Source organism: Salmo salar, chromosome 07, assembly GCF_965601325.2.
Source record: "Salmo salar chromosome 07, fSalSal1, whole genome shotgun sequence".
Taxonomy (NCBI): domain Eukaryota; kingdom Metazoa; phylum Chordata; class Actinopteri; order Salmoniformes; family Salmonidae; genus Salmo; species Salmo salar.
The window spans coordinates 6,698,014-6,710,000 of record NC_138297.1 but is presented as its reverse complement, the minus strand read 5'-3'; the positions used below and the strand labels follow the sequence as shown (position 1 = coordinate 6,710,000).

Here is an 11,987-nt window from a genome sequence, read left to right as displayed (position 1 = left end):
CGTACAGTATTTACTGCGATACGGCCTCTATAGAAGTCATGGCATTCATACTTCCCGCCCCCACCTACCGTCAACCAATCATGTCAATGCCGGAGCTATACAGAGTCCTCCGCATTGTTAGAACATTTGGGCGGCGCACGGCGATGCGGTACAGAGCTCAGTTTGGCCTCTGCGTGCCTCCACAATTCCATCACACCATCCATACGGAGCCTCTGAACACATTTTTCAGATCAAGCATAAATGATCTTTAACCCTGCTCTATGTGATGGACCTGTTTTTAAATAAAGTTTGATTGTGTTTGTATGAACATGACCTTTCTCTCTCTCTTCTCCCTCCTCTAACAGCCCGTGTTCCAGTGGTTATGTGTATATCCCTCTAGCCTTCCTAGCTATGTTGTACGTGGTGTATCTGGTGGAATGCTGGCACTGTTACTCCAAGACCGCCATTTTGGCTCAAGCGGAGACGGCAGAGGTATGTGACTTTGACTTTTATTTTGGTTGAAACTCTCATTGTGTGTCCCTATCTGTTGTTATTTGGGGGAAATCTAATTGGCTTTGGTTACGTGGGCAAGGGGTGTATAGTAGAGTGAGTTGGGGAGACTGACTGTGTGTGTGTCCAGGTGAGTTGGGGAGACTGACTGTGTGTGTGTCCAGGTGAGTTGGGGAGACTGACTGTGTGTGTGTCCAGGTGAGTTGGGGAGACTGACTGTGTGTCTGTCCAGGTGAGTTGGGGAGACTGACTGTGTGTGTGTCCAGGTGAGTTGGGGAGACTGACTGTGTGTGTGTTCAGGTGAGTTGGGGAGACTGACTGTGTGTGTGTCCAGGTGAGTTGGGGAGACTGACTGTGTGTGTGTCCAGGTGAGTTGGGGAGACTGACTGTGTGTGTGTCCAGGTGAGTTGGGGAGACTGACTGTGTGTGTGTCCAGGTGAGTTGGGGAGACTGACTGTGTGTCCAGGTGAGTTGGGGAGACTCACTGTGTGTGTGTCCAGGTGAGTTGGGGAGACTGACTGTGTGTCCAGGTGAGTTGGGGAGACTGACTGTGTGTCCAGGTGAGTTGGGGAGACTGACTGTGTGTGTGTCCAGGTGAGTTGGGGAGACTGACTGTGTGTGTGTCCAGGTGAGTTGGGGAGACTGACTGTGTGTGTGTTCAGGTGAGTTGGGGAGACTGACTGTGTGTGTGTGTCCAGGTGAGTTGGGGAGACTGACTGTGTGTGTGTGTCCAGGTGAGTTGGGGAGACTGACTGTGTGTGTGTCCAGGTGAGTTGGGGAGACTGACTGTGTGTCTGTCCAGGTGAGTTGGGGAGACTGACTGTGTGTGTGTCCAGGTGAGTTGGGGAGACTGACTGTGTGTGTGTCCAGGTGAGTTGGGGAGACTGACTGTGTGTGTGTCCAGGTGAGTTGGGGAGACTGACTGTGTGTGTGTCCAGGTGAGTTGGGGAGACTGACTGTGTGTGTGTGTCCAGGTGAGTTGGGGAGACTGACTGTGTGTGTGTCCAGGTGAGTTGGGGAGACTGACTGTGTGTGTGTCCCCAGGTGTATGAGCGTGTCACAAAGCTTCAGCAAGCCACTCCCTGTATCTGGTGGAAGGCCATCAGTTACCACTACGTCAGACGGACCAGACAGGTGACCAGGTATCGCAACGGAGACGCTTATACCACTACACAGGTAAGGACACACACACAAACACACACACACACACTCACACACACACACACACACACACACACACACACACACACACACACACACACACACACACACACACACACACACACACACACACACACACACACACAGACACACACACACACACACACACACACAGGTTAGCAGGAAGGGGTGAAAACCCACACCTTCAGCTATTAAAGGGAGTGCTCCTAATCTCAGTTTGTTACCTGTATAAAAGACACCTGTCCACAGAAGCAATCAATCAATCAGATTCCAAACTCTCCACCATGGCCAAGACCAAAGAGCTCTCCAAGGATGTCAGGGACAAGATTGTAGACCTACACAAGGCTGGAATGGGCTACAAGACCCTCGCCAGGCAGCTTGGTAAGAAGGTGACAACAGTTAGTGCGATTATTCGCAAATGGAGGAAACACAAAAGAACTGTCAATCTCCCTCGGCCTGGGGCTTCATGCAAGATCTCACCTCGTGGAGTTGCAATGATCATGAGAACGGTGAGGAATCAGCCCAGAACTACACGGGGGGATCCTCTCAATGATCTCAAAGCAGCTGGGACCATAGTCACCAAGAAAACAATTGGTAACACACTACGCCGTGAAGGACTGAAATTCTGCAGCGCCTGCAAGGTCCCCCTGCTCAAGAAAGCACATATACATGCCCATCTGAAGTTTGCCAATGAACATCTGAATGATTCAGAGGACAACTGGGTGAAAGTGTTGTGATCAGATGAGACCAAAATGGAGCTCTTTGGCATCAACTCAACTCGCCATGTTTGTAGGAGGAGGAATGCTGCCTATGACCCCAAGAACACCATCCCCACCGTCAAACATGGAGGTGGAAACATTATGCTTTGGGGGTGTTTTTCTGCTAAGGGGACAGGACAACTTCACCGCATCAAAGGGACGATGGATGGGGCTATGTACTGTCAAATCTTGGGTGAGAACCTCCTTCCCTCAGCCAGGGCATTGAAAATGGGTCGTGGATGGGTATTCCAGCATGACAATGACCCAAAATACATGGCCAAGGCAACAAAGGAGTGGCTCAAGAAGAAGCACATTAAGGTCCTGGAGTGGCCTAGCCAGTCTCCAGACCTTAATCCCATAGAAAATCTGTGGAGGGAGCTGAAGGTTCGAGTTGCCAAACGTCAGCCTCGAAACCTTAATGACTTGGAGAAGATCTGCAAAGAGGAGTGGGACAAAATCCCTCCAGAGATGTGTGCAAACCTGGTGGCCAACTACAAAAAAACATCTGACCTCTGTGATTGCCAACAAGGGTTTTTCCACCAAGTACTAAGTCATGTTTTGCAGAGGGGTCAAATACTTATTTCCCTCATTAAAATGCAAATCAATTTAGAACATTTTTGACATGCGTCTTTCTGGATTTTTTTGTTGTTATTCTGTCTCACTGTTCAAATAAACCTACCATTAAAATTATAGAGTGATCATTTCTTTGTCAGTGGGCAAACTTACAAAATCAGCAGGGCATCGAATACTTTCCCCTCACTGTATATCTTTCTACCCCATCTACAATATTACCCCTGTAACCTGTCCCTCTCTAACCCCCTCTACAACATTACCCCTGTAACCTGTCCCTCTATAACCCCTCTACATTAACCCTGTCCCTCTATAACCCCTCTACATTAACCCTGTCCCTCTGTAACCCCTTACATTACCCTTGTAACCTGTCCCTCTGTCACAGGTGTATCATGAGAGGGTTAATACCCACGCCTCCAGCTCTGAGTTTGACTACGGTCGCCACAGGGTTAAAGATGTCTCCAAAGAGCTCCAGGGACTTCAGGAGCATCCAGCTGTCAGGCTACGCTTCACCAAGTGTTTCAGGTGAAACACACACATTTGGAATTCTATATATTCATTTACAAAGCATTGTTTAAAATTCAGAAAAATATACTTTTTGTGAGTTGAGTTTCCCACCCTTAGGCTGATTTGTGCTACTGGAAAAGCGCTATGAAATCCAATCCGTCAGTGAATCAATCAATTCATCAATTGTTCCTCCGTTTCAGTTTTGCCAGCGCCCGTGCGGAGGCGGCATACCTCACCCAGCGAGCACACTTCTTCGGAGACAATGAGGGTCTGGATGATTACATGGAAGCGCGAGAGGGGATGCATCTAAAGAACGTTGATTTCCGGGAGCATATCCTGGCGTTCCCGGACCCGACCCGGCAACCGTGGTATTCCCGACCCCGGGTCTTCTGGCTAGCCTCAGTGTTCCTCTTCTCCTGGCCGCTCCGGGTCGTGTCAGAATACCGCACGGCGTACGTACACTACCACGTGGAGAAACTGTTCGGAGAGGAGACGATCCGTGAGGACGGAGGAGGGGACGGAGTGACGGAGAACGGTGGAACGACGAGAGGAGACAGGAGTGTCAACGGCGGGTCGAGTTACAGAGCGATATCGCGGGTGAACACGGTGGACATGACGGAGCTGGAGTGGCATATTCGCTGTAATCAGCAAATGGTTCCTTCATATTCTGAAGCTCTTCTCATGGACTTGGAGAGAGAGAGTAACGGAGGAGTTAGTAGAACAGGAGGAACTAATACCACCACCTCATCTACACCTGGAGCTCCAGGCTCAGACCCCATCCAGGGGGGCATCCCAGCTGGTATGGCCCACCCAGTGGCCTTCTCTTCAGCTTACCTCCTCCAGAGCTGCCCCCGGTGCCGGAGAACCACGTCCAGCTCCAGCCTACCGTCCAGGCTAAGGGCCCCGACAGGGAATCAAGCTCTGCTGAACGGCACCGTGGCTGAGATGAGGGCAAACGGCGTAGGGGGTGGCGGGGGAGGGCAGGGGGGAGGAGGGGGAGGTCAGGGGGGAGGAGGAGGAGGAGAGGGGAGGTTAGTGTTGAGTCGTAGTGGGTTCTCTCTAGGGAGAACACGGCCGAGACCGGCGAGTCTGTTTCACTCTCGTAGTATGGGGGGAGGACTGGGCGGAGGACTGGGGGGAGGACGTGGGGAGGACGGAGGAGGAGGAGTGTTTCTGGGGTTAGGTTCCCGGCAGGGTCAGGACGATGAGGAGAGTAGAGGAGTGCTGGAAGGAGAGAGAGATGAAGAACAGGAGGAGGAGGAGAGGGATGAGGAAGCAGAGCAGGAGGGAGGAGGAGGAGTGGCGGATGCGGGGGTGAGGGAGGGAGAGAGAGATAGACCTCCGTCTTATCACGATGCGTTTTTCTTCCCGGTGTTGATCGTACACGGAGAGGAGAGTTGCCACGGTGGAGATGATGTGATGGACACAATAGTAAACTAACAGAAAACAAAGAGATTAAAAGAAGAGATCAAATTTAAATAGAGTGGTTGTCATAGTCTAGCAGTGGAGTGAAGGGATATTGTAGTACAGGACAAGAAAGAGGGAGATGTTGGAGAGAGAGAGAGAGGTCTGATAATACGGCACAGAGAGAGAGAGAGAGAGAGGTCTGATAATACGGCACAGAGAGAGAGAGAGAGAGGTCTGATAATACGGCACAGAGAGAGAGAGAGAGAGGTCTGATAATACGGCACAGAGAGAGAGAGAGAGAGAGAGAGGTCTGATAATACGGCACAGAGAGAGAGAGAGAGAGGTCTGATAATACGGCACAGAGAGAGAGAGAGAGGTCTGATAATATGGCACAGAGAGAGAGAGAGAGAGAGGTCTGATAATATGGCACAGAGAGAGAGAGAGAGAGGTCTGATAATACGGCACAGAGAGAGAGAGAGAGGTCTGATAATACGGCACAGAGAGAGAGAGAGAGAGGTCTGATAATACGGCACAGAGAGAGAGAGAGAGAGGTCTGATAATACGGCACAGAGAGAGGGAGAGAGAGAGAGAGAGGTCTGATAATATGGCACAGAGAGAGAGAGAGGTCTGATAATACGGCACAGAGAGAGAGAGAGAGAGAGGTCTGATAATACGACACAGAGAGAGAGAGAGGTCTGATGATATGGCACAGAGAGAGAGAGAGAGAGGTCTGATAATATGGCACAGAGAGAGAGGTCTGATAATATGGCACAGAGAGAGAGAGAGAGAGGTCTGATTATACGGCACAGAGAGAGAGAGAGAGAGAGGTCTGATAATATGGCACAGAGAGAGAGAGAGAGAGGTCTGATAATACGGCACAGAGAGAGAGAGAGAGAGAGAGGTCTGATAATATGGCACAGAGAGAGAGGTCTGATAATATGGCACAGAGAGAGAGAGAGAGAGGTCTGATTATACGGCACAGAGAGAGAGAGAGAGAGAGGTCTGATAATATGGCACAGAGAGAGAGAGAGAGAGGTCTGATTATACGGCACAGAGAGAGAGAGAGAGGTCTGATAATACGGCACAGAGAGAGAGAGAGAGAGGTCTGATAATACGGCACAGAGAGAGAGAGAGAGAGAGGTCTGATAATACGGCACAGAGAGAGAGAGAGAGAGAGAGAGGTCTGATAATATGGCACAGAGAGAGAGAGAGAGAGGTCTGATAATATGGCACAGAGAGAGAGAGAGAGAGGTCTGATAATACGGCACAGAGAGAGAGAGAGAGGTCTGATAATACGGCACAGAGAGAGAGAGAGAGAGGTCTGATAATACGGCACAGAGAGAGAGAGAGAGAGGTCTGATAATACGGCACAGAGAGAGGGAGAGAGAGAGAGAGAGGTCTGATAATATGGCACAGAGAGAGAGAGAGAGGTCTGATAATACGGCACAGAGAGAGAGAGAGAGAGAGAGAGGTCTGATAATACGACACAGAGAGAGAGAGAGGTCTGATGATATGGCACAGAGAGAGAGAGAGAGAGGTCTGATAATATGGCACAGAGAGAGAGGTCTGATAATATGGCACAGAGAGAGAGAGAGAGAGGTCTGATTATACGGCACAGAGAGAGAGAGAGAGAGAGGTCTGATAATATGGCACAGAGAGAGAGAGAGAGAGGTCTGATAATACGGCACAGAGAGAGAGAGAGAGAGAGAGGTCTGATAATATGGCACAGAGAGAGAGGTCTGATAATATGGCACAGAGAGAGAGAGAGAGAGGTCTGATTATACGGCACAGAGAGAGAGAGAGAGAGAGGTCTGATAATATGGCACAGAGAGAGAGAGAGAGAGGTCTGATTATACGGCACAGAGAGAGAGAGAGAGGTCTGATAATACGGCACAGAGAGAGAGAGAGAGAGGTCTGATAATACGGCACAGAGAGAGAGAGAGAGAGAGGTCTGATAATACGGCACAGAGAGAGAGAGAGAGAGAGAGAGAGGTCTGATAATACGGCACAGAGAGAGAGAGAGAGAAATGCAGACCGAAAGACTTGCAGAAAAGGACCAAAAGAATGAGGGAGAGGGGGGAGAGAAATAGAGAGAGAGAGAGAGAGAGAGAGAGAGAGAGAGAGAGAGAGAGAGTAGTTTTAAATGGAGGGTAGTAGACTGAACATTGGAATGTTTTCCAGATATAGTATCTATGCAAGGATATTGTTCAAGTATGTTGTTTTCCAGATTTCAAGGACACTTTAGGAGACAGATACCGTAGGAGACAGATACCGTAGGAGACAGACACCGTAGGAGACAGACACCGTAGGAGACAGATACCGTAGGAGACAGACACCGTAGGAGACAGACACCGTAGGAGACAGACACCGTAGGAGACAGACACCGAAGGAGACAGATACCGTAGGAGACAGATACCGTAGGAGACAGATACCGTAGGAGACAGATACCGTAGGAGACAGATACCGAAGGAGACAGATACCGTAGGAGACAGATACCGTAGGAGACAGATACTGTAGGAGTATGTGACTGTTTAAAAAGATTGGCTGTGTCCCAAATTGTACCCTGTTCCATATTTTAGTGACCGGAAAAGTTTCTCTGAAATAGGTCAACCAGAGGGCTGGTAAATATGTTTGCGGGGTACGGGATGTCGCCTTCAGCGACAGGACATCGGACGCCACCATTTAGGATCTGCTCTTTTGAGACAGAGGAGAAGAGGAGGGCAAAAAAAAAAGACAGGATGCTGGAGATGAAAGACGAAACAGAGCAGAGTGTATTCCTCTCGTTATCTTGTCTTCCATGGAACAGATGGAACGAGAGTTCCCATTCTCCACCAACCCAAGGAGAGGAATAGATGGAACATTCTGGAAACAGCTCAACATGCTATGGATAGACATGGACACTGAGCAGCCAATCATCTGAGAGTGCCATCATGAACCAGTTCTTCTATAAACAGTGTGTGTGTGTGTGTGTGTGTGTGTGTGTGTGTGTGTGTGTGTGTGTGTGTGTGTGTGTGTGTGTGTGTGTGTGTGTTCACAGTCACCTCTACAGATAGGAGGCTATCTATTTTCCATCACACTGGACCCTGTCTTCTTAAGCCAACAACCCAGCACAGCAAAACAAAATGGAGGATATCTGATCCTTCCTCTCTGACCTCCTATAGCCTCGTTATCACTATCTGCCTGCTTGGCGTCTCACATTACACCCTATTCCCTGAGTAGTGCACTACTTTTGACCAGAGGCTCTATGGGACAGCCCTGTGTATGTATACTGCCCCTTATATGGTATGTGGCCCTGGTCAAAAGTAGGGCACTACATTGGGAATAGGGAACCATCACTCACTCCGCTGTCTGCATCTACCCAGAGTTCGAGGTGAGGAACTGGGCTTGAGTTACAAGCCGCTCCCCGTCTCTCTCCAACCTCCCCCTGGCAGTAATCAAATGTATCTGTGGTTGGTAGCTCAGTTGGTAGAGCATGGTGTTTGCAACGCCAGGGTTGTGGGTTCGATTCCCACGGGGGGGCCAGTACATAAAAAAAAATATATGAAATGTATGCATTCACTACTGTAAGTCGCTCTTGATAAGAGCGTCTGCTAAATGACTAAAATTGATTTCTGGATCCTGATGGTTCTAGGACAGTCTGAGGTGGCCCAGGTGCATAGGCTGTGATTCTAGCCCCACCAATGTTTAGCCAACGAGAGAGAGAATTATATTCTACTAAATGACAAACTTGACCACAAACAGAGGATGACCTGTTTTTTTCAGCATGTGGTCCTTGCTCACACACACTGCCCTGACTGAGCCTTCCCCTTGATTTGGTGTCGTTATATTCACACGCCGCCTCTGTCTCTTTCTGAGAACAGTGCCAAGATAAATCTCACACACACATACGCGCATTCCCATGAGATCACCACTTGGCCACGCACGCCGGTCGCCACGCACGCCGGTCGCCACGCACGCCGGTCGCCACGCACGCCGGTCGCCACGCACGCCGGTCGCCACGCACACCGGTCGCCACGCACGTGTGCAGGCAACGTTAGTTCCGTTTTGTTGCTGTGATGTCATCGCTACGCTGTCGGAATGTCTTTGTGTTGCAGCACGAATGTTGACAGGTTGACAATGATAATTATATTATTACTACGATGAAGACAATCTTCGAATCACCCCCTATTCCCTAGACAGGTAGGGCACTACTTTCGGGCCAGGGTGGCACCCTGTTCCCTAGGCTTCTGAAGTTTCTAATTTCCACTTTGAAATTTAAGACTTGATTTTCCCTTACGAAGAAAATGGATCAACCTTTACAAAAATGTCCATTAATTACAATCCACATAATAATTCACATTTCCTGTTGCTACAAGGATTATTTTCCTGTTGTAGCAAACTGGCTCAAATTAAGATGCAACATCTGTAATCCTCATCTAGGGCCAAAAGTAGTGGGCTACATAAGGAATAGGGTACCATTGACCTAGTCTTTGTAATGTCTCTGATGGGTTTATGACACTGTATCCAATAACACTCTCCAGTCATTGTAACAGTCCAGCGCTGTCCACATCACTATTTTGTCTAAACATGAGGATGTGTTAGCCAGGATGAAACCCGAGGTGTGACAGTTCTGAGGGGAGAAAGAGGGACCATTTGCAGTTATGGCCAAAAGAGTTTGGCCAACTTGGATGAAGATTTTGAGTTTTTAAACGGGCGCCATGTCAGACCCCAAAAAGCGCCAAGTCAAAAAACTTTTCCTCCTGATATTTTAAACTGTTATTATTCTGCTCTGCTCTATATAGGATACTATTAATGATAATGCTGTTATTCCTACTACTACTGGTCATTACTATCCTGGATATTACTTCTACTACTGGTCATTACTATCCTGGATATTACTTCTACTACTGGTCATTACCATCCTGGATATTACTTCTACTACTGGTCATTACCATCCTGGATATTACTTCTACTACTGGTCATTACCATCCTGGATATTACTTCTACTACTGGTCATTACCATCCTGGATATTACTTCTACTACTGGTCATTACCATCCTGGAATACAAGGGACAGACAGATTATCATCTGTATTTTAAAATGACAGATTATTTTGACCTGGTTGGTTTCCACTAATCTCCATACCAGATCTTGTATGTGCTGACCAGCTAGTCGGTTTGGGTAACTGTCTTTCATGACTCCCGAGACATCAGGTTGCTACTGATCTAAGTCAGATAAAATGGCTGAAATTAAATCGCCAGCAGCAGCTTTTCCTATGGAATGAATGGATGGTCCAACACTGCAATACAGTATTTACTTTAATACCCACCGGTATCAACACTTATATTCACACAAACTAAAGTAATGCTCTTCTATATATTTCTGATAATAAATGTAATTTCATGAATATGCTACTATACCTCTGATGGTGATGATGTATGTGGTACTGCTGATAACGATGACAGCGATGTTGGTGATGTCAACGATGTTGGTGATGTCAACGATGTTGGTGATGTCAACGATGTTGGTGATGTCAACGATGTTGATGATACTGCTGATAACGATGATTGTTACCAATAATAAAGTCAACCTGCTTGATGTACCAGGATATAATTGCTTTGCCTTGTGGTTATTCACACATCAAATCAAACTTTATTAGTCACATGCACCGAATACAAGTGTAGACTTTACAGTGAAATGTTTACTTACAAGCCCTTACCAACAGTGCAGTTAAAGAAGAAGAACATATTTATCAAGTAGACTAAAATGAAAAAGTGAGACAATAAGAATAACGAGGCTATATACAGAGGGCACCGGTACCGAGTCAGTGTGGAGGCTATATACAGGGGGCACCGGTACCGAGTCAGTGTGGAGGCTATATACAGAGGGCACCGGTACCGAGTCAGTGTGGAGGCTATATACAGAGGGCACCGGTACCGAGTCAGTGTGGAGGCTATATACAGAGGGCACCGGTACCGAGTCAGTGTGGAGGCTATATACAGAGGGAACCGGTACCGAGTCAGTGTGGAGGCTATATACAGAGGGCACCGGTACCGAGTCAGTGTGGAGGCTATATACAGGGGGCACCGGTACCGAGTCAGTGTGGAGGCTATATACAGAGGGCACCGGTACCGAGTCAGTGTGGAGGCTATATACAGGGGGCACCGGTACCGAGTCAGTGTGGAGGCTATATACAGAGGGCACCGGTACCGAGTCAGTGTGGAGGCTATATACAGAGGGCACCGGTACCGAGTCAGTGTGGAGGCTATATACAGAGGGCACCGGTACCGAGTCAGTGTGGAGGCTATATACAGAGGGCACCGGTACCGAGTCAGTGTGGAGGCTATATACAGGGGGCACCGGTACCGAGTCAGTGTGGAGGCTATATACAGAGGGCACCGGTACCGAGTCAGTGTGGAGGCTATATACAGGGGGCACCGGTACCGAGTCAGTGTGGAGGCTATATACAGAGGGCACCGGTACCGAGTCAGTGTGGAGGCTATATACAGAGGGTACCGGTACCGAGTCAGTGTTGAGGCTATATACAGGGGGCACCGGTCCCGAGTCAGTGTGGAGGCTATATACAGAGGGCACCGGTACCGAGTCAGTGTGGAGGCTATATACAGAGGGCACCGGTACCGAGTCAGTGTGGAGGCTATATACAGAGGGTACCGATACCGAGTCAGTGTGGAGGCTATATACAGGGGGCACCGGTACCGAGTCAGTGTGGAGGCTATATACAGGGGGCACCGGTACCGAGTCAGTGTGGAGGCTATATACAGAGGGTACCGGTACCGAGTCAGTGTGGAGGCTATATACAGAGGGCACCGGTACCGAGTCAGTGTGGAGGCTATATACAGGGGGCACCGGTACCGAGTCAGTGTGGAGGCTATATACAGGGGGCACCGGTACCGAGTCAGTGTGGAGGCTATATACAGGGGGCACCGGTACCGAGTCAGTGTGGAGGCTATATACAGGGGGCACCGGTACCGAGTCAGTGTGGAGGCTGTATACAGGGGGCACCGGTACCGAGTCAGTGTGGAGGCTATATACAGAGGGCACCGGTACCGAGTCAGTGTGGAGGCTATATACAGA

The 11,987-nt window shown here is 48.9% G+C and overlaps 1 protein-coding gene across 1 annotated transcript in view; it reads left to right on the top strand.

The window, feature by feature from the left end:
* LOC106608448 (transmembrane protein 151A) overlaps nt 1-11,987 on the top strand; it is a 41,492-nt gene that overhangs the window by 18,545 nt on the left and 10,960 nt on the right. Inside the window, exons 3-6 of the mRNA XM_082977273.1 lie at nt 345-471; nt 1,534-1,665; nt 3,385-3,524; nt 3,707-4,537. Of these exons, the coding sequence (XP_082833399.1) occupies nt 345-471; nt 1,534-1,665; nt 3,385-3,524; nt 3,707-4,537 (1,230 nt within the window). The remainder of the gene's footprint in view (nt 1-344; nt 472-1,533; nt 1,666-3,384; nt 3,525-3,706; nt 4,538-11,987) is intronic.